The sequence below is a fragment of the Schistocerca nitens genome, chromosome 2, assembly GCF_023898315.1.
Source record: "Schistocerca nitens isolate TAMUIC-IGC-003100 chromosome 2, iqSchNite1.1, whole genome shotgun sequence".
Lineage (NCBI taxonomy): Eukaryota > Metazoa > Arthropoda > Insecta > Orthoptera > Acrididae > Schistocerca > Schistocerca nitens.
This window is the reverse complement of record NC_064615.1, coordinates 302267809-302292215: the sequence shown is the minus strand read 5'-3', so window position 1 is coordinate 302292215 and position 24407 is coordinate 302267809. Positions and strand designations below refer to the sequence as shown.

The 24407-nt window shown below is 37.5% G+C and overlaps 1 protein-coding gene across 1 annotated transcript in view; it reads left to right on the top strand.

Annotated features, from left to right (window-relative positions):
* The window catches only part of LOC126236057 (probable ubiquitin carboxyl-terminal hydrolase FAF-X), a 346675-nt gene that overhangs the window by 143698 nt on the left and 178570 nt on the right, over positions 1-24407 (top strand). The window contains exons 17-19 of the mRNA XM_049945098.1: positions 3895-4135; positions 9872-10009; positions 10229-10480. Of these exons, the coding sequence (XP_049801055.1) occupies positions 3895-4135; positions 9872-10009; positions 10229-10480 (631 nt within the window). The remainder of the gene's footprint in view (positions 1-3894; positions 4136-9871; positions 10010-10228; positions 10481-24407) is intronic.

Sequence of the window (24407 nt, the reverse complement as noted above, 5' to 3'; positions counted from 1 at the left end):
GTAACCCACAAGTCGAAACAACAATAAAAACTATCAACACAATCATACACAACAAAATAAATGAAAACACAACTATAAGAAATGAAATGTCAGAAAAAAAACGAAAAAGGTCAGGTAAAATCTCACAACAAGAAGCGATAGAGCAATTAGATGAGAAGAAGCAGAAATTACAAGCATTGGCCAAACGACTTAAGAGATACAAAAAAAGTGAAAATAGAAGGAAACAAAACCAAACATTCAACGCAAACCAAAAGAAATTTTACCAGACAATAGATAACACACACATTAAAATAGACAATCCACCAAACATAACAGACATGTAACACTTCTGGAGCAACATATGGTCAAACCTGGTACAACATAACAGGCATGCACGGTGGATACAAGCAGAAACAGACTCATACAAGATGATACCACAAATGCCTGAAGTGATAATTTTGCAACATGAAGTCACCCAAGCTATTAATTCTACTCACAATTGGAAAGCCCCTGGAAAAGATAAAATAGCAAATTTCTGGCTAAAGAAGTTCACCTCAACACATTCACATCTAACTAAATTATTTAACAGTTACATTGCAGACCCATACACATTCCCTGATACACTTACACATGGAATAACTTATCTGAAACCTAAAGATCAAGTAGACACACCAAACCCAGCTAAATGTCGCCCCATAACATGCCTACCAACAATATACAATATATTAACTTCAGTCATTACACAGAAATTAATGACACATACAACACAGAACAAAATTATAAATGAAGAACAAAAAGGCTGTTGCAAAGGAGCACGAGGATGTAAAGAGCAACTGATAATAGATGCAGAGGTGACATATCAAGCTAAAACTAAACAAAGGTCGCTACACTACGCATACATTGATTACCAAAAAGCTTTTGATATTGTACCCCACTCATGGTTACTACAAATATTGGAAATATACAAAGTAGATCCTAAATTGATACAGTTCCTAAACATAGTAATGAAAAATTGGAAAACCACACTTAATATCCTAACAAATTCAAATAATATCACATCACAGCCAATACAGATTAAGCGTGGAATATACCAAGGAGATTCATTAAGTCCTTTCTGGTTCTGCCTTGCTCTGAATCCACTATCCAACATGCTAAATAATACAAATTATGGATACAATATCACTGGAACATACCCACACAAAATCACACATTTGCTATACATGGACGATCTAAAACTACTCGCAGCAACAAATCAACAACTCAACCAATTACTAAAGATAACAGAAGTATTCAGCAATGATATAAATATGGCTTTTGGAACAGACAAATGTAAGAAAAATAGCATAGTCAAGGGAAAACACACTAAACAAGAAGATTACATATTGGATAACCACAGTGACTGCATAGAAGCGATGGAAAAAACAGATGCTTATAAATATCTAGGATACAGACAAAAAATAGGAACAGATAATACAAATATTAAAGAAGAACTAAAAGAAATATATAGACAAAGACTAACAAAAATACTGAAAACAGAATTGACAGCAAGAAACAAGACAAAAGCTATAAATACCTATGCTATACCAATATTGACCTACTCATTTGGAGTAGTGAAATGGAGTAACACAGACCTAGAAGCGCTCAATACACTTACACGATCACAATGCCACAAATATAGAATACATCGCATATATTCAGCAACAGAAAGATTCACATTAAGCAGAAAGGAAGGAGGAAGGGGATTTATCGACATAAAAAACCTACATTATGGACAGGTAGACAATTTAAGAAAATTCTTTATAGAACGAGCAGAAATCAGCAAAATACACAAAGCAATCACTCATATAAATACATCTGCTACACCAATGCAATTTCATAACCACTTCTACAACCCTTTAGATCACATAACATCAACAGATACGAAGAAAGTAAATTGGAAAAAGAAAACACTACATGGCAAGCACCCGTATCATCTAACACAGCCACACATCGATCAAGACGCATCCAACACATGGCTAAGAAAAGGCAATATATACAGTGAGACGGAAGGATTCATGATTGCAATACAGGATCAAACAATAAACATCAGGTATTACAGCAAGTATATTATTAAAGATCCCAATACCACAACAGATAAATGCAGACTTTGCAAACAACAAATAGAAACAGTAGATCACATCACAAGCGGATGTACAATACTAGCAAATGCAGAATACCCCAGAAGACATGACAATGTTGCAAAAATAATACATCAACAGCTTGCGTTACAACATAAAGTTATAAAACAACACGTTCCTACATACAAGTATGCACCACAAAATGTACTGGAGAATGATGAATACAAATTATACTGGAACAGAACCATTATAACAGATAAACAACGCCACATAACAAACCTGACATCATACTCACCAATAAAAAGAAGAAATTAACACAACTAATCGAAATATCCGTACCCAATACAACAAATATACAGAAGAAAACAGGAGAAAAAATTGAAAAATACATCCAACTGGCTGAAGAAGTCAAGGACATGTGGCATCAGGATAAAGTTGACATTATACCAATTATACTATCAACTACAGGAGTCATACCACACAATATCCACCAGTACATCAACGCAATACAACTACATCCAAACATATATATACAACTACAGAAATCCGTAATTATTGATACATGTTCAATTACCCGAAAGTTCCTAAACGCAATGCATCATATACCGTACAGTTAAAAGGAAGTCACGCTTGATCGAGGTCCGCGTCACTTTCATTTCGAACCAGACCTAAGGTCTGAGAAAGGAAAGAAATAATAATAATAATTGTTTCATGTGGTGCGATGGCCTGGTGCAAGACACTATGAGGGCTTGGGTGCCCCTAACCTTCCCCAGTTAATCAACTGGGGAAAGGGAGCCTACAGCTAAATGTAGAACTTGAATCCTGTTTTATTTCTGGCTACTCCTCACATTGTTGAGTCTTTGATGAGAAAGTATGAGAGTATCAAAATAGAAGACACGTATGGCCATATCTTTTGATTGCAGTGACTTAGAAGCTTAAATTTTTCACACTGCCAAGGAACTGTAGACCTTAATACGTGACTTAAATTTCAACCTGATTCCTATACTCATACTGAGAAAAGGGAGTCTTTAACAGTCGGGCATACAGAATGACAGAGGATCCTGCAGGGATTCCATTTTTACCGATTGATATACGGAATCCTAAAAATAGTCTAATATGCAACACTGAAGGAATCGCAGTTCAGTGTCACTATCAAGCTATTCAGCAGCATTGATTATCCTTATCAGCTGCCCAAAAGAAGACACATATGGTATTTTAAAAAGTGCAGATTATAGTTTTGTGTGTTTAAATGAATTTAGTGTTATTTAATTTATTTTAAAGAATTGTATGTGAAGCTGGTGTCTTTAAATCATTGTTTAATAAGTTTCATTACTGCTAGTTTGATAATACTCTTGTTTCTTCCTTTAAAATGCTCAGTGATCTTCCCAAGCAATTTGCTGTCAGTTTACATTTTTCCATGCAAACATTACTTGAATTTCAGTGTCTCTCTAACTTTTGGGTTCATAGTTCAGACTGTCATGCTACCTACATATTTTACTTTCCAGCTCTTTGTAAAACGTGTGAGTCTTTCTTAAATTTCTTCCAGTTTCAAGGAAGAATCGGTTAGTTTGGAAGCTAAAATTATCCTCAAAACTATTTGACTTGAGGGATTCATTGCTTTGCATATTACACCTGTAATTTCTGTGTTCTCTGTGCAAGACCATCATTGGTGATTTGGAAGTGATGCTTTCCTTCATGGCATCAGAAGTGATTGTAGTTGAAGTGGTACTTACAAGTTGGTCAAATTATTAATTATTCTCCTTAAATCCACACTTATTTCAGGTTTAAATTTTTCCAGGGCATGCAGAGGAAAGCACTTGTCGTTACTTGTACGGTTTTCAAATCCGGGTCGACCAGTGGATGATATTGACATTTTCACACATAGTAATGATACCTTAGCATCCTTACGAAGGCAGATTTTGCGGCGGATCAAAGCAAGTGGAACTAATGTCAAGTTGGACCTATTCATTAATGGAGAACTGCTTGATCCTGCCGATGACAGGAAACTTTTGTCACAGATACCACTCCGCGATAAAATGGTAAGTGCTTGGAATATTGGATCAAGTGAAGTTTTTATTCCTTTATTAACAGATGTAGTGAAGTTAAAAAATATTTTCTGTGAGCAATATTAAATCATTTATACAAGTATTGTAGGATATACACCATCCTTTGTGACTTTAATTACAGTGTTCTGTAGACAGTACACTGTTCCTTCAGTGGTCACTGTAACACTGTGGTTTTTCTTACAAATCTGTTTGCCAAGATTGTAAACAGTTCTCGTGTTCTAAATTACTACCATTAAACAGTATTGAATTATGTTATTAATCATGTTTTTTTTGCCTAAGTTATTCCTAATGTTCTTCGACCCACAGGTGTTCGATTTTAGTACACTGCACGTCATTGACACAGAATATATGTTGCAGGGTGTATACACCCCAGGACAACAGGGAAAATCTGGGAAAAAGCTGGGAATTTTTTAGAATTCCAGGAATTTTTTGTTGTTTAATTTTCAGTTAAGTTTTTGTAGTTTTGACTTGTAAGAACTGATCTGATGAAGAATTTTACTGTATCCAGCTGTTGCAGAACAATACTGTGGCCATAAAACACAAACAAGAAAAAAAATCACAATAACACTTAAAAGAGAGAGAAAAAAATGAAATAAAACTCCAGTTGCGAAGGAAATGCGACACTTACAACAAATGCAATACACACACAGGCATCTGCCAACAGCAAAATGCGTCAAAAGCGCTAAGACGAAGACTATGAAATTCTTCATAACAAACTGCTTCTGATGAGTGTGAAGTCACAGCTGTTAACATTAAGTTTATTCTAACAGTTGCCAGTTGGCTCATGAGCATGTGCAGTTGAGTCGCATATAAGCAGTACCTGCTTCTGCTACTTGAAGTGTGGCTGTTGCTGTATCAGCAGTAGCAACAAGCAGCCAGATGCTACCCGGAAAAATTTTTCTGGTGCGCCCAAGCTGCCAAATTCGCACATGTGCAGAGCAGTCCAAGTTGTAGTAGGGGGGGAAAGTAATTTCCATGTGACCAGTTTTTACTTTTAAACAATGGAAAATACAGGATGGAATGTAACAATACCAGAGAAGGAAAGTTACTACTCACCATATAGTGGACATGCTGAGTCGCGATAGGCACAACAAAAAGATTCACACAATTATAGCTTTGTCAGCAGTACACACACATACATACACGGGGGGCCACACGCACGCACAGACGCGCGTGCACACACACACACACACACGCACGCACGCACGCACGCGCGCGCACACTTATTTCAGGTTTAAATTTTTCCAGGGCATGCAGAGGAAAGCACTTGTCGTTACTTGTACGGTTTTCAAATCCGGGTCGATCAGTGGATGATATTGACATTTTCACACATAGTAATGATACCTTAGCATCCTTGGTTTACTCATCAAAGACAGACAGGAAGTATAATTTCAGGGCCTATTCTGCAAGAAAAAGGTGTATTTTTTAGAAATGTGTTAACCAAAGGTGAGGACAATTTTGCTGCAAGTTACGGATGGTTGGTTAGGTGGGAGAAGCGATACAGTGTAAGGCAGCTTGAAATTTGTGGTGAAAAACATTCTGCGGGGTCTCAAACTGTTACACAATTTTGTGAGAAATTAAGAAAAATTGTACAAGAAGCAAATCTTACTCATGATCAACTGCATAACTGTGATGAAACAGGGCTAAATTATAAAATGCTTCCATTTAGAATTCTGGCCTCAAAAGAAGAAAAGGCTGCCCCGGGCTTATGTACAATCTTGTCTGCTGAGCTTTGGTGTTGTGTTCCTGTTGTGTAGTAGTGTTTTTGTAAGTGTACATGTCTCTGGTGAGCATTATTGGTTGGTGGTGTTTTGCTTGACTTGTTTCATTTTTATGTCTTCTGGATTTTATCCAATTTCATATGCATTATTTTCACTATTGGATGTATTATGTCTAGCTCCGTTTGTTTGGTGGTACTATGCTTAATCTGTGGAGCATGTAACTGACAGCCCCTCTCTCTCTCTCTCTCTCTCTCTCTCTGGGTTTTTATGGGTTTTCTGTAAACATAGAATGATTGTTGTTTGTTTTTCTTTGTGGTACATATAGCTAGGAAGTTTTTGTACTGCTTGTTCTTTCTCTGAAGTGAGCTGCATGTGCAATGTGTTTATCTCTGTTTAGAGTAATTTAATACTGTTCAACAGTAGTAATTTAAAAAAGGAGTTCTGTCTACAGTCTTGACAAACAAATTTGCAAGGAAACACATTTTATTTTATTTCAGTGACTGCTGACAATGCTTTAAAATAAAGCAAAATGTGTGTGGTCCAATCAAGACTTCCTAGAGCAGACATTGAGTCGCAGACAGGCATGGTAAAAACGAAGGCTAGACATATTTCAGCATTAGGACGAAGTCCTACTTCAGAAGTAGAAAAAACACACGTTCACATAATGCCTCACACAGGCATGGCCACTTGCTTTAGGCAGTGAAGTCCAACTGCATCTCACGTGAGCAGCATTCTAGTGTGGTTGGTTAGTGGTGGTAAGAAAGAGGTGCGGGGTTGGGATGCTGTGATTTGGGAGGAGACAAGTAGAGAAGAGGCGTGTTGCCAGAATATGTGATGTGTGTAGTTGTGTGAGAGCAGCAAAGGGGATAGGCAAATGGAGAACAGGTGCTAGTGAAGTTTGAGGCCAGTGAGGTTATGGGAATAAAGGCTGTATCATAAGGCGAGTTCCCAGATGCATAATTCAGAAAAGCAGGTGTTTATGGGAAGAATCCAGATGGCATAGGCTGTGAAGCAGTTATTAAAGTAAAGCACGTAGTTGCGTGGCATAATCAGCAACTGGGTCATGCAACTGTCTGTCGACCACAGTTGGTGGTGGCCATTCATGGGGACAGAGAACTTATGTGCCATGCCCACTTAGAATGCAGCACAGTGATTGCAGTTAAGTTTTTAGATTGTATGGCTGCTTTCACAGATGACCCTGCTTTTGATTGAGTAGGGAATGCCAGTTACAGACAGAACTGGAGTAGGTGATAGCGGGAGGATATACAGGACAGGTTTTGTATCTGGATCTATTGCCAGGATGTGAGCCATGAGGTGAGTGGTAAGGAGCAGTGGTGGAGTAGGGATGGACAAGGGTATTGCATAATTTCAGTGTGCAGCAAAATACTACTGTTGTCATGGTGCAGAGGATATATCTCATTTCAGGGCAAGAAGAGAGAGTCAAAACCATGGCAGAGAATGTGATTCAGTTGCTACAGCCCTGTATGGTACCGAGTCATGAGAGGAGTGCCCGTTTTGAGTGGATTGTAGGTAAATGGTAGATGGTAGATCACTGGAGAGGCATGGCATGGCATGGGAGATCTGTTTCTGGACAAGGTTGGGTGGGTTAGTTCAGATTGTGAGGGCCTCAGTTCGAGAGGTAATGGTAGTCACTACAGAATCACTAAGTGGTAGGGCTGTGTGGAAGGAACTTCTTGATGTGGAATGGGTGGCAGCTGATGAAGCAGAAGTATTGTTGGTGGTTGATACGTTTGATGTGGAAAGATGTACTGATGTAACAATCCTTGTGGTGGTCAACCTCGTAGAAGGTGACTTGTTGGGCTGAAGAGGGGCAGATGAAGTAAAAGGGAGAGAAGGTTCTGGAGGAATGTGGATATGGTGTTCTCATCCTTGGGGTGCAGATCATGTAGATGTCATCATTGAATATGAACCAGGTGAGGGGTTAGAGATTCTGGGTTGTTAAGGAGGATTCCTCTAGATGGCTTGCGAATAAGTAGTATAGTATGGTGCATTGTGGGTGCCCATTGCTTTACCATGAATTTGTTTGTAGGTGATGCCTTCAAAGGAGAAGTGATAATGTGTGAGGATATAGTTGGTTATGGTAACCAGGAAGGAAGTTATAGGTCTTGAGGCCATCGGGCATTGGGAAAGGTAGTGTTAAATAGTAGCAACGCCATGGACATTAGGGATATTAGTGTGGAGCGCGGTTTTATTGACAGTGATGAGCAGGGAACCATGTGGTAAAGGAACAGGAATGGTGGAGAAATTCAATGCAGAAATGATTGGTGTCTTTTTGATAGGAGGATATGTTACAGATAATAGGCTGAAAGTGTTGGTTCACAGGAGCAGAGATTCTCTGTGTGGGGTTTGTGAAGGTCTGGAGATCCTGCTGAATTTCTGAAATGGATCACTGTGGCAGGGGTTATATGTGTGTGTATCTGGCAGCTGGTGTAGTCCCTCCACCAAGTAATCCCTGCGATTCATAACCACAATAGTGAAATCTTTATCAGCAGGTAGGATCACAAGGTCCTGATCAATTTTTAGGTGGTGAATTGCAGGTTGTTGTTTTTTTTTAAAAAAAAACTGTGAGGTTAGTTTCATGTTGAGGGATTTGCAGAATGACGGTGCACTGAAATTTGAGGTTAAGAAGTTCTGGAGAGTCAACAGGAGGTAATTTGCGAGCTGTGGGGTCGATCATGATTGATTGGGGGAGTAAACTGAAACCTGTCACACCATGACATGCTTTGAAGGTAGTTTGAAGAAAGGGTGACAGTTGTAGCTTAGAAAAAGGTTTTTTTTAATGTTCAGTGACACTGTAATTCTGTCAAAGATGGAGAAAGGACTTGGAAGATCTCAAATGGATACGAAATGCAGACTGGTTATGGCAAGGAAAGCATTTCTGAAAAGAGAAATAATTTAACATCCAATACAGAGGTTCCCAATTTTCTGGAGGGTAAAAATGACGGCCACAAAGCTAAATTGTTTTTAAAGATCATTGCTGATATCCCTATTTTGTAAAACAGTAATACCAATTACATAAGTTACTAATAATTACATTTTTATTTCAAATACTAGATTTAACGCGTGACACAATTTGGTGGTCACAGCTTGTGAAACAAATGTATGAAAAAAATCTTCCATACACTACAGACATATTTCTGTTTTCATTCCATCCATCTGTGACAGTAAAATTGTGACACATATACGTACATCACATAAGCAGTGGTGCAGAGGAAGCACACTTTGTAATAATTGTGTGCCTGCAATGTGGATAGTTAGCTTCCTTTTCTAAGAGGAGTTTGTAGGTAGCACTCGTGATACACTGGAAGTTGCTTCATTATGCTATAGTTAAAGATTGTTAAAATGACCACTACCAATCAACATGCTGATTCTATAGTCCGTGGCTTAATAAAACATCTATAAACACTAAATATCATTTACCATTCATCAGTTTTAAAAGTAAGTCTTTGAAGAAAATTCTTTCCCATTCTGAAGGTTAGTTGGTGCGTGAATTGGACACATTCTGAGATATCAAGGGATCTTTTGGTAATTGAGGAAAGGGAGGGGCAGGTGTTAAAATTATAGAGGAAAATAAAGGCTTGAATATACAAAGCAGGTTAAAGTAGATTTAGGATGCAGTAGCTGTGCAGAGATTATGAGGTTTGCACAGGATGCACTAGCTTGTAGAGCAGCATCAATTACATCCTGTAACACATTTGCATAATAGAAGAATCAACTATGATGCCCATAAGCTAAGAAAAATTGAGTCTGCAATTTAAATGCAAAATACAAGAATCTGTGAACTTCATTTTTTAAAAAGACTGGTGTATGCTTTGAATAACTCTTTTTGTGTCTTCGCATTTGTTTGTCCCATGATTGGGGATCACTGCTGTTTATCTACTAGGTGGTACCACGTGCTCTTGGCAATGAACTGTACAGAAGTTGGTAATATTTTTCTACAATCTGTGTTGTACCCTTTCTGTTTCAGCTTCTGTCAGCAAAATTATGTCAGGTAAATTCCAATATGCCAAGTTCACCAGACAGCAGCTCTGATAGTTCAACAAGCTCTCCACAGCATCCATATGATGGGCCAAATCTGGAAGCAGAGAACATTCTTCCAGGGGTTGTAAGTAAAAGAAGTTACTCCAGTTTTTTATTCTTTTGTGTGTGTCTCAATCTTGATTCCTCGTGAAACAAAGTGTACTCATTTATTGTAACATTTATGGTATTCAAACAGATGTAATAAATTGATTATTTTACCTTGATTTTGAGATTTAGGAATTATGTAATTGAAAATTTGTCCATTTTGTAGCTTGTAATTTATTTATTTATGTCTTCTTTTTAGCTTATGTCGCAGCGGCCACATTGCGCACAGTTCTTCTTCCAGTTAGCTGATTTGGGTTGCCGTCTGCAGTATCCGCCATTGCGTGATGGAGCCAGAACTCTCTTAAAATTAATACCACCTGATGTATATACAGAGGAATGCTTGCAAGCACTTTTCCAGAGCCATGCTCATGGAGAAACTTCATGTCCATCAGCTACTGTTGACAACATGTTCTTTGCATCTTCACCATCACAAGTCTTGTATAATCTAGAGGTAAGTGAATGTTGATCATTTAATTATGTGTATATCAATCCTGTATTGAATCCAGTTTATTTCTATAAATTTTGCATCTGTTAATTGGCAACACTAAACAGCTCATACATATTAAATAATCATGATAACATAATGTGCTTTCTGTTAATAACAACTATTGTTAATATATAATGACGAAACAAAACACTGTTGAAAATATAATTTCATTAAAGACTTAAAATAAAATTATTATAATAAAGTCCTAAGTTACTTTCTTCTTACGTTACTACAGCTGTTATTGGCTGCCTCCAAAGTGCTAGAGGTTTGCTGTACCTACATGTAGATCTATTGTTACTACAGTGTTCTACATTGCCCTCACTAGTATGTGCATGCCTTGGCAATCTTATAGTGTCTACACATACACATGCAAGGGTGGGTGACCAATGCATTTGTATATAGATTCTCTCAATTACATTTTAGTTCTGTGTACTATTCTATATTGGAAAGTGGCTCCGCACAATGATAGGAAATAAGGAAGTATGGGGAAGGGATAAAGTTTACATAAGACTGGTGACAGTAAGCGAACAAAAAAAGTTCATGTTGCCAAACTGTGTTGCTGTGTACAAAAATAAAGTTTATTTTGCTATGGGACATCCTTACTACCAGAATGAAAAATGCTCATATCGTAGGACAAAAAAGGCGAATGCGTCCTGGGCTCTGTTACCGATGGGTCATTCCATGTCAGTTCAACCAATTTGAGAAAATGTGCCAGGTGATAGTCTCAGATTTGGCTGAAATTTAGCACACCAACGCTACCAAGTGTGGAACACTCATGTAAAAAATTCTAAGTTCCCCTGCCAGTTAGTTCCAGAATTATGGCTTGTGAAAGATGGCGTGACCCGGAAATTGCAATCCGCATCTGGCAATCTATCTTCAGACCCAACTTCAGGTCTTAATAACTTTGGAACTATTCCACACAGTCCAGTGAAATTTTTACAGCCCACTTAGAGAACACACTCTGTGAATCAAAACACCAACAACATATTTCTGAGGGAAAATAAAAAATTCCAAAATGTGATTAAAAAAATGCAATACATTAATAGGTACATATTGTAGGTGCCCTCTATACCAAATATAATTCACTCAAAAAGGGTATAAATTTGTTTGTGGTAAGCTTAATGTGGCCTAAACACACACAGAACTCATCTTGCCCATATTAGTCACACAAACAGTGTTACATGCACACGAAAATACAAAAATTTGAAAAATTACCTGAAAAACATGGATTTTCTAAGTGTGGTAGCACAAAAGGGACAAGTGATATCCAAGCCAAATTTCAAACACTGCATAAGTAGACCATAATATAGTATGTGGCAAAATTTCAACTTGTTATTGCAAGGCATTTGTGTACAATAAAAGTTGACAGAGATGTATTTGGTTACGTTCTTTTAACACAATTTAGCAAGTAATTGTGATGATGCAGACAGCTTGTTTCAGATAAAGCTGCAGCAATTGTTAGGAACTATAAAGCAACAGAAAGTTAAACAACGGTAGTTTTCTGGGACAGAATGAGTCATTGTTAGGTAGGAACAACAAAGGAAACAAGCAACAATTATAGGTTACTCATGTTTTTAAGGTTCTAGTTCAGACTGGTCAGTACTGTTGTGGAAAGTCAGTATGGGGGCAGAAGAGTGTAGTAGTGGTGTTTTTGTTTAAACAAGTTGCAGTATTGTTAGAGCACAAGCATCTGAATGTCATAAAACAACATATGGAACAAAATGTGGCATTCGCTTTGTACTGTATGATCTGGATGAATCGGACCAAGATTTGTTGCTATGGAGATTCGGGATACACCATGTGGGCACAAGAAGTACAGTTCCAGGAAACTTTAGTGTTTGTTATCATCATATGAAAGTGTTTCTGGATAAGTATTCTTTCCTGCAAAGAAGTTGTTTTGATCCATTTCAGACTCATAAGAAGACAGTGAAGTGTAGCCTCGGAGAAATTGATATAAAATCAGTATTGAAAGTGATTCAGTGCATGGGACTTAACATGAAACCAGGACAAAAGTTATGTTCCAGGTGTGTTACACTGCTAAAAAATGAAGAATATTCTGATAATTTACATGACAGTGACAAAGAATATCAGCCACCTACAACCACAGCGGATGAGCAATTAAATGCTTCAGTGACTGCTCTTGGTTTGTCTCCTACAAGAAGCTCAAATGGAATTAAAACACAAAATAGCTGACACACTAATGGTGGAAGAGGAAGAACAATCTGCTCCAGAGAGTGAGAAATCATGCCAGAAATGCTCTGATTTGGACAAAATTGTGCATGATTTGAAAGAAAAATGTGCCATATCCACACGCCAGAAAAAAGTAGCCATTCTTACACTTGCGCCTTCCAGCTAGTCTATTGACTACACTGCAAAGGAATTCAATGTTTCTACATATATGGTAAAAAAGGTAGGAAAATAAAAGCAACCCAAGGAGTGCTTCCACAACTTCAGCAGGCTCAGGGTAAGCAATTGAGTTCAGAAATAAAGGTGCTAGTGTCAGAGTTTTATGGTTCAAATGGCTCTGAGCACTATGGGACTCAACTGCTGAGGTCATTAGTCAGAGTTTTATGAAAATAATGACTACAGCCGAATAATGCCTGGAAAAAAAGAATATGTAATGGTGAAAATGGGAAATGTACATGTACAGATGCAAAAAAGACTGTTGCTATGCAACATCTCAGACCTATATGTAGAATTCAAGGAAAAGTATCCCAATACCAAAGTAGGTTTATCATCATTTTTCAATCTTTGTCTAAAATGGGTTGTGCCTGTAAGTGCAAGGGGCACACACAATGTTTGTGTATGTGAGACCCATCAAAATGCTAAGCTGGTGTTTGCTGCTATAAAGGATTCTGGTCTGGATTACAAAGGTGCAATGAAGCTGCTAGTGTGTGACATCAGTTCCTACCAGTTCGTGATACACAGGTGTGAAAAGTGTCCTGGTAAGGCAAATCTTGCAGAACACATGAATAACAAACTGTATGGTGAACTCCTTATGGATGACGATGAACTTGTTTCTTATAAACAATGGACACACACGGATCGCACATGTCTTGAAATAAAGCAAAGTACATGGAACATTTTGTTGAAATGTGTCGTCAAAAAACGGACAAACTGACCACACACAGCTTCACAGCAACAGCACAATCAGCTTATCTCCAGTTTTTTGAGGATAATTTGAAACAAGATGAAATTGTGCATTTATAGTTCAAGATGCCATCCAAGGATATCATTGGAACAACAGTCAAACAACTCTCCAGCCATTTGTGATATACTATAGAGGTGAATCAGGTGATGTGTCTGTCATGAACCTGTGCGTTTTTAGTGATTGGTTAATTCATGATGCCATTGCAGTTCATGCCCACATTCGCACTGTCATGGCATATGTGAAAAACAAGCTGCCTCACATACATTTTGCGAAATACTTCAGTGATGGGGCATCTAGTCAGTACAAAAACTGTAAAAATCTCAAAAATTTATGCACGCATTACCATGATTTTCAGATTCACGCAGAATGGAATTTTTTCGCAACAAGTCATGGTAAAAATGTATGTGATGGAATTGGTGCTACCATTAAGCTCATGGCATCACGAGCTAGTCTGCAGCACCCTACAGAAGGTCACATTCTAACACCTCTTCAATTATTTACCTGGGTACAGAAAAATATCTCTGGCATACAATCATTCTATGTTTTGAAAGATGAGGTGAAATCAGTCTAAGAGTTGCTAAAAAGGACCGATGTAAAAGAAGGCAACTAGCTTCTCGTTATCTGACAACTACAAAAACATTTGAATCAAAATATGTTGAAATATTTGCACTTCCTATTTCTTTGTTAGTAACAGTAACCATGTCATGTAATACAGTGAAACCCTGCTTTTACACTTTTCAAGGACTTTAGAAAATGGTGAAAAAGTGTGGGAAATAACTTTTTGGGTGGTAAAAGTAATGTATAGTATCCCACCTTGCATTTTCATAGTTTTTGTGTGATGTATGTACATAACAAGCATCAAAATACGTGTTAGGGACTTTTTGATTATCCAGTAAAAGTTGTCTGAATTTTGTGCTATGTTTAGCTGCTGACATAACTAGCGCTGGAAATTGTGTGGAAAGTATAATCATTTCATAAATAATAATCAATGATTTTGGAAATCATTTCATTCATTATTTAAATAATGAAAGACTGCATCAGTTACATATTTTCTCATGCTTAGCACAACACAAAGCCGGCCGCTGTGGCCGAGCGGCTCTAGGCGCTTCAGTCTGGAACCGCGTGACCGCTACGGTCGCAGGTTCGAATCCTGCCTCGGGCGTGGATGTGTGTGTTGGCCTTAGGTTAGTTAGGTTTAAGTTGTTCCAAGTTCTAGGGGCCTGATGATCTCAGATGTTAAGTCCCATAGTGCTCAGTGCCATTTGAAGCACGACACCTTTCGAGACTTTATTCTCATTGCCGAGCACTAATCTTTACACAAGTGTCTTGGTTCTACATCACTCACATTGTTTGTGTGTGAAACATCACAAAAAATACTTACTTAAATATTTGCACTTGACGAGGAGAATAAATTCTTGAAACGTGCGCATGTGTGTTTGTGGTGTCATGATGATCACGAAGTTATGCATGTGTATTAGAGACAGTCAGTGTTGTGATTGGTCATAACTCGAATGAACCTAATTACTTCCATCAGCTATCACGCAGAGTAGAGTTCGCCAGGGGCAGGAGAAAAAGCGTGAATCGTTCCAACTTTTGCTGATTCAGATCTGTTGAGTAGAGCACCCTTGTGTCAAGAAACAATGAACGTTGTTTCATAAACTGTAAAAGTGAGAAAATTATATATATGTTAACGTAAAATTGGGTGCAAATTAGAATTGTGAACATAGGAAATTTGAATGGAGTGATAAAAATGTCATAAACGGCTGGAAGACGTTGTTGTATTGTAAGACGTATTGTGTCAAGTAAAATAACATGATACATGATGTCATTCCCCCAGGAACAAATCCACTCCCAGAAATTTTATCCCTCCAGAAAAACTTTTTTTTTTAGCTGTTACATGTATGTTCTTCAGCCATACAGTGATATACAGTGTATTGTTTACTATTCATGCCAAATCTTCCGGATTTGGGACCCAGGAGCAGGGGTTTCAGCCTATAAATTGCTAGATGTAGGTGTACCAACATTTTTCAGCCAAGAGAATTCAATTTGCTGGGAAAGTAGGAATAACTCGTAAAATAAAGTGCAAATATTTCAAGATGTGCTGATAGAAATGTCTTTGAAGCTGCCAGATAAGTTGAAAAGCTAATTCTGTCCTTTTACAATCCCAGCTCTGCCCAGGATCTATTCTTTTTTATGCTGTAATAGACCTTTTTTCATTTCGGTTCCTAACTTTTATTCTGACTGATATTGACTTTAGAGCATCATAGCTTGGCAACCAATATAGAGTTTTGTTGACTGATCCGGTATAGGTTTTTTTATTGTCTTTTGAACCATGTTGCATATGTCATGGCAGTGGTTAAAGCTTTCACAAAACAACACGATGGCCATTAATTACTTGTATTTGTCTACCTTCTTACAAAAGTTAAACCAATGTGCACAAGTTCGAAACATATAAATGTCGTCTGGGAAGGAGAAAAAAAGAACCTCCTCTCAAAAAATGTGTTTTTGCACTAATATTTAAAACTGAATGAAGCCAGATTTTTTAGAGATAGTTTTAAATTCTATTGTTAGAACGCATTTTTGTTTGTTCTATTCCCTTTAAACTGTTATAAAATTCATTTAAGAATGAATTTTACATGCTACATTTAGCTTGACTTTAAACCATTGTATCTTGACAACAAATAAAGATTATTGGATTAAAAAAAAAGGGGGGGGCCACACTTCAAAAACCTCCCATAAAAACTTGTTTTTTGCATATAAAATCAAAGCAGTGTACATACAAAAGATGCTGTTAGTGGAGCATTAGTTTTATCCCCTTAAAATCTTTTGCAAAAGGAGTTGATAGATTCATACAATTTGCCTGGGCAACAGCCCTGGTTCATTGTCCAAACCTAGCAGTATAATGTAACACAGTAAGACAGATGTTCAGATTTCTATACAAATGGCTGCTGGTCAGGTCTAAACCAAAAACTTTTTACCTCTTGTTCTTAGCTCAAATAGGAACTGAGCACCAACACCTACCCCAAACTGCAGTTCTGCGTGTGGCCTTTTCAGACACATTTGTTACAGCACTCCTGCACTGTAACAATGTATTAGAATGCATGAGGAGAATAACAACAGGTAGCTCAACTGCTTCACAGCAATAGGCTGCATCACATCAGAAGGCGAGAACAAGTGACACAGCTTAGTAAAGATGTAAAATAAAATTTTTCTGAAAAAGATGATTGTCTAATGACAATGCCATCAAAGTAGGTTACAATAGTTGTCATTTTATTGCGATTTGGGTTGTATTATAAGTAAAAATGTAATACTCTGTCACATACTGATAACCTGAATTGGATTTCACATTATAGATCGTAAGCTTCAAACTTCTGCAACTTTTCCATTGAGGATAGTAATATCAGACTTTGGCGTTGAATATGTCATAGACAGCTGACTTAATTACCCTGCTTTCATTTGCTGATTTGTTACGGCATCATTTCTTTGACAACTCTTCTTAGACGAAGAAACTGTTCCTTGTGCAGATGTATGTGGTAAGGATAAGTACTTTTGCTACTGTATGAAGTAACACCCATCAGTACAGTAAGTGGAGGATGAATTCTTTACACTAATCATTAATCATTCATAATGTGGCACAGTAATGTGAGATATTCAGCCCCAAAAATCTTCGAAAACTTGGCCCATTGAAGCTAAAAATAAAAATCTAATGGATAGTAAAATTAACTTCAAACACAAATGGAAATACTTATATTTGCTTCACAACTCCTCTTTGTTCATTGGTGTCTTTTTATCATAATTCTGGGTGTACGTGTGGGTGCATTTGAATGCAGTTAAGTGTTAATCACTGTGCTTGAATAAGAATTACAGGCATCAGAGATTTTCTGTGAAAGACTATTATGTAAATGATCAGTATGTTGTCATAATTTTTGCTGTCGAAGAGCATTAGTCTACACTAATTCATTCTACGCCGGTGAAAGATCTGTGGAACAAGCAAACAACTAACTGTCTTAGTGAAATAGCTTGAGGGAATGCTGTCCAATTAGGTCACCAGAAAGCACCAATAGGTGGACAGTTAATCCTTACTGTCATCTTCATCTACATATGAGGGCTGTTAAAAAACTATCCTAGCATATTTTTTATTGTTGAAACCAACAGTGGTATTAGGGAGTGTGTGCACACTATCTTTGTAGGAATACATACAAGATTCAACAAGTGTTTGACGGACAAAACAATAGATACCGTACAGATGAAGAATTGGTACAATCGCTTCAGAGATGGATGCTCATCAGTAAAGGGTGAAGCACATTCAGGCAGGCCCTCAACATATGCAAATGAGGTTTTCATTTATCACATAAGGACCGGAGTGATGCAGGATGAACAAATCTAGATCAGAGAACTCACAGGCGAGGTTAAAATTAGTATTGCATCCATTCAATCCATTTTTAATGGAACATCTAGAACTCGGGAGTATCTCAACAAAAATTGCTAACAACTGGACAGAAGCAGCTTTGCTCAGAGACCACTCAGGACATGCTGGATACCGTGAAAAGTATTCCCAAATTTCTTAACGCAATGATCACTGGTGATGCGTCCTGGGTGGAACCCAGAAACAAAGTTCCAGTCATCTTAATGGAAGCATTTATAATCCAGAAGACCCGAGAAAGGAAGGTAGGGCTATAGCAATGTGAAAGTCATGCTGACAGTTCCTTGCCTGCAGTGGTAAGGATCCATTAAGAGTGTGGCCCAGAAAGTACTAATGTCAATAAGGAGTACTACCAAGAGTTTCTGTGTCGCATTTGTGTGAAACAGTGAGACATGAACAACTGTATTTGTGGACAGCAGGCAGGTGGCACCTTGACCACGATAACACACCTGCTCATTGTTTTAAATTAATTTAAGAGTTTTTTGGCCAAAGACAACACAGCTATGTTTTTCAGCTTTTCTATTCCTGTGATCTAGCACTGAATGACTTCTGGCTTTTTCCAAAACTGAGAAAGACTCTGAAATGGACCAGGTTTGAGAACAAGGAATTCATTATGCAGAATTTGATGTAGCATCGGTGCACCATACCAAGAGAAGCTTTCCACCAAGGCTGGGATGTGTAAAAGGTGAAGGAGATTACTTTGAAAGAGACTTGTGTGAAACAGTTTTGTCTGAATGAAGATTGATTTTATAAATAAAAGTTAGGTACTTTTTGAACAGCCCTCATATATACTCTGTAAGCCACCATAGGGTGCATGGTGGAGGGTAATTTGTACCAATACTAGTAATTTCCTTTTTGTTCTACTCACAAACAGAGAGAGGGAAAAATACTGTCTGCAAGTCTCCTTGTGAGCCCTAATTTCTCTTATCTTTGTGGTCTTTACATGAAATGTATATTGGTGGCAGTAGTCGATCTGCAGTCAGCTTCAAATACTGGTTATCTGTGTAAGAGAATGACAGTGAAAATTTGTGCCGGACTGGAACCCAAACGCACTTTCGTGCTTTATGTGAGTGGTTGCCTATACTGCTTTGGCAGCCTGTGTACAACTCAGAGCCAGACCAAAACTTCCATATGTCATCATTACTGCATCACACCCTGTACTCCTACACACATTATGTAATTCCTGTACAGAGGAGGACATTTTAATTGAAGTTGCTGCCTGATATTGGCAGATAAATAGCATATTCTAGTGCCTAATGAAAAGAATGTTCTTTTTTCAGGTACCGTATTTACTCGAATCTAAGCTGCACTCGAATCTAAGCCGCACCTGAAAAATGAGACTCGAAATAAAGGAAAAAAAAATTCCCGAATCTAAGCCGCACCTGAAATTTGATACTCGAAATTCAAGGGGAGAGAAAAGTTTTAGGCCGCACCTCCAAATCGAAACAAAGTTGGTCCATTGTAATATGAGGCACAATTTAGGTCGAATTAAAGACAATACAGCTACAGTAGTTTGGTTCGAGTCGTAAGCTTAGCAGTTAAGCTTTACCAGGTAGCCATTGCTATGCGTCAGGCGCTCCGTCCGTATTTATACGGGTACCCTTCCTTTTTCACGTGCTTCGTCTGGTTTGAATCGATTGCTTATTTTGATTTGATCTGATAAGTGCCGTTTTCTTTGTTATAGGTGTTTACGTCACTCTAAGCTGAAAATACTTACTGTACTGTGTCACGCATTGTTTGTCGCATTTTGATAGTGCGTGTTTACGGCCTGTCGCCGCTCGCGGCATGACTTGCTTTTGTGCGCGCTACCGCCGCTTAAAAAAAAAAGTGGAATCGTCTCATTAGCGAAACAATGGCAAGAGACTATTTGTTGTTACTTACATTGCTGCTTTCTTTGATAATGATCAACAAGAACCAAATAATAGACCGTGTATGGTAGAACATGTTCTGAACGAGAGTTTAGCGAAAATTTTTCTCCGTTTGAAAATCTTTGTGGCCGCTTCTTTAGTACATCAAATTCTGCACAGAAATTAGTCATCTTACATTTAAAATCTAGTCAGTTGCCGTGCTTCATTTCTGACTGTATCACTATTAGGCATAAGAATAATACGAATATAAACATGACACGATACGTATATTCTTCCGCATTTGCTGTTGTCTCACTCAAGTTTCATAGTTTATTAGGAAGACAGGATTTAAATGAGATAGCAGCAAACACGGAAGAATACGTGTCAAAATGTTTATATTCGTATTATTCTTACGGTGAAGAGAATACTGCATGTGATTCACATTTCATCAGGTTCCTATTAGCAACCATCTCTTCTCACAGGTAGGAAAAAACTCGGAACGTAAGAGTTGGCCATATTGACAAACATCCCTAACAGTCTTGCCGGTCGGATTTTCTTAGTACATTGAAATTCTGCTACATTCGAAGATGAACAATACGGAATTTGTATTTACTTCGTTGGATAATGTATGAAAATGCAGTGGTCGAAACTCGGGGCGGAGAAAAAAAAAGGCTCGTCTTCTACATTTTCTTTAAATTTATTTACTGATGCAGAGGTTTTGGCGCCAGTATTTATCTTTGTGCCCACAAAGCATGCTTGTGTAGCGCTACATATATTCGACGGCAGAAGTTAGTTGTGGCGGCACCTACCAACATTTTTCAGAACTTCCGCTTGCTTTGCACTCGATTCTAAACAGCAGGCGGTTTTTTGGATTACAAAAACCGGAAAAAAAGTGCGGCTTAGATTCGAGTAAATACGGTATTCTCATTTGAGTGCATGAAGCATCTCAGTAATACTTCTGTGTTGATCAGATCTACCGGTAACAAATCTAGCAGCACACCTCTGAATTACTTCGATGTGTCTCTCCAGTTCGACCTGGTAGCGGGCCCAAACACTTGAGCAGTACTCAAGAATTGGTCGCACCATATGCCGTCTTGTTTATGGATAAGCTACACTTTCCCAAAACTCACCCAATAAAACGGAGTCTACCATTCTCCTTCCCTACTAGAACATTGTGGTATCTTTCCTTTAGTCAGAATCACAGTGTCAGAGCAAGAGGTACTGTCATTTGTTGCGCAATGCATTATACTCGAGATTGTCACAACAGAAGGTATAAAACTTAAAACTTTCAAAAATACTTTCGGCACAGTTTGGGAAAAAATGAGGACTCGAGTGTACTCATGGTGCAAATGGTTTTTATGAGGATGAGAAACAACTGAGAATGCAGCTCACCAATGTGGCCTAAGGACTAGCAGGACTGAGAAGAATATTTGCATTTTTAGCCATCTTACTGAAGATGATGATGAAGTTTCTTAAATTGCTACCGAGGTTGGCATAAGCTACATTAGTGCTCAGACAATCATTACTGATGATCTCAGATTTCAGAAAATGTCTGCAAGGCGAGTGCCTCCTCTTCTCACAGCTGAGCACAAATAGCTACTGACAAACAACCAAGTTGAAGGGGAACTTTTTTACACCAGATTGTAATCTATGATGAAACGTGGTGTACCATTAAACCTTGTAAGCACGGAAAAGCAGCATGGAATGATGTAGCAAGGACGAATGTGCACCCATCAGAGCCAGAAACTCCCTCTTCACAGAGATTGTTCTTGCAACAGTCTTTTTTGTTTTGTAAAGAATTCTTCTCATTAATTTTCTCCACAAATGTTTTACTGTGAATGCTGCATACTATTGCCAACCTCTGGACCAAAAAAAGGTGCACAGAAGGCTTGCATTTCCAGTTCAGGATTTGATCATGCTTTATGACAGCGCTCTCTACACCACTGCCCGAACTCAACAAAAAATTCAAGAATTGTTCTGGACAACACTAGAACATCCTCACTACAGTCTGGACTTACTGTCCTGTGGTTTTCATTTGTTTGGACCACTATAGGAAGCACTCAAAGGGCACAGATTTGACAATGGTAGACCTGTTGAAGTGTTAATGCACAACTGGCTGCTGTCACAAGCATGTTCAATTTACAAAAATGGAATCGAGAAACTGCCTGTCCACTGGGAATAGTATGTTTCCTGTTCAGGAGACTACGCAGAAAAATAAATTCATTCGTAAAAAAAATTCTGGAGCATAAATAAGCTTATAAAAAAAGTCTGGCATATATTTGTTTTACAGTCATATGAGCTCTTGTGATATTTTATCCTCTATCACATAGCTCACACCCCAAACAGTATGAAGTCATCAATGACTGTAAAAGTTATTATGGACAAATAAACCATTATTATTATTATTTTACAATTTACTATGATATCAAGCTGACATATTCCAAGAATCACTAGTAAAGCCACAACAGGTCTAGTACAAAGGTGCAGGTGAACCTCAGGCATATTGTTTTTTTTATTTGTCACAGTATTTTCCTGTAGCACTCCAATCCAAAGTGCTGTTTCCAGATACCAGTAGCATAACCCGCGATAGCAATTCATGAAATAATCACATGGTGCGCTATAATGATTTATAGATAGCAGTGCCAGCATGGACAATCACATGCGTAGTTTAAACTGCTATCTGAATAACAGATTTTATGTTACACAGCTTCTTTTCTCTCACATAGAAGGTGTAGATATAGTTGTTCCATCAAGCCCCAGGGGCAGATTTCTGATGGAGAAATTTTTTTCGTCAGAAGTAATTGAAGTTTTATGGATGGCTATATAACCAACAAAAATAACACACTAAAAATTGGAGTATGTAATTTCAAATGCTTGAATGTGTTAGGTAAGCTACAAAATGCAAAGGCTTACTTCAGCTGTAGTGGTGGTCAGCAAAAAGATTTCTGGTCAGATGAATATAGCATAATAGCAGCAGCAGCAGAAAATTGTATAAAAGCAGTAGGATTCATTATAAATCAGAAAGTAATGTAGGGAGTGACTTATCATGAACAGTTCAGTTTTAATGTTGCTTTCACCACAATTGACAGCAAACCAGTATCAGCAACAATAAGTCAGCTATACGTGTCAACATCACAAGCAGATTATGATAAGAAAGAGAATCTATATAAGGATATTGAATGGGTAATTCAGTATGTAAAAGGGGATGATGATTAAAGCATGAAGATTTGGAATGTGGTATAGAGGTCGTCTTGAAAATAGGTGGATCGAAGTCATCGTCTTGTGGCATTGCCAGTTACTATTAATTTCAAATATTACTAAAAATTCTGAAAAGTCATACATTTCTATTCATGGTCTAAAATACAATGAAGTACTTTCCAAAAAAAATATATGAACATTCTCAGAGTTTATCTAGGTAATTCTAAAAAATCAGGCATATTTTGAAAAAAAAAGTATTTAAAAAAACTGAAAATAATTAATTGTTATGTATTTTTTTGTTAGCACACTCCGATAGTGATTCCAAAAAAGACAGTATTTTCTGAAAAAAAAAACTAAAAATAATATTCAGCATAGTAATGGAGGTGAGCTTAGTAGTAATGGACGTGAGAACTGCCTAAAATATCAAAATACTTGGCGAGTTGGAGATTTGTAGTTGTCATTGAAACATAAAGGGAATCATTATTTATTGTTTGTACTATTACAATACGAATTAATCAAGATGCAAATAGTGTACATCAAGCCAAAATAATATAACTTTTTCAAACCATCAAATTAGTACTGTCCTCAGTTATTTATGTTTGGCAGATTTAAAACTATCACGATTCCACATCATTCTACATGAGGCGTACTCTTCTTCAGGGAAACGAAACATGTCCTAAAAATCTCAGGCATTAGCCCAAAGCAAGGTTGTGAGCACAGCTAACAGCTTTAAAAACTAAAAAACATTAAGCTATTATATGAAATGTTAATATAAACCTCCTCAGTGAGCATAAATAGGCTACATAATTCCATCAGTACTTTTTAAAAAGTAAATAAAATATGATCATTTTGATGTATGAGGCTAACCTTTTAATATTTTGAAAATCATAAGTTAGTGCCTAAACCATCTTTAAAAAGTCATTGCCTAGCTAAAAGATAAATTTTGCACTTATATAAGGACATAACTTTCCTAATTTGTTAAATAAGAGAGTTTGTATTATCATTTAATCATTAATCGACATTCTGTTACTATATTCTCACCTCTGCGAAGATAAATTTTCATGTTGGTGAGAGTAACAGAGTTAAGAAACATTCACAAAATTAGATATTCAGCTGACTCTTTTGAGGTTAGGCTTTCTTATCTCCTTAGTGGTAATTTACAATTAACATATAATCAGTTGATAAAAACAGCAATTATAAATGATTAAAACTTCCCAAAACAGAGTAATGGAGCTGATGACCATTAAAGGTGATATTTCTTCTTGGCACTGA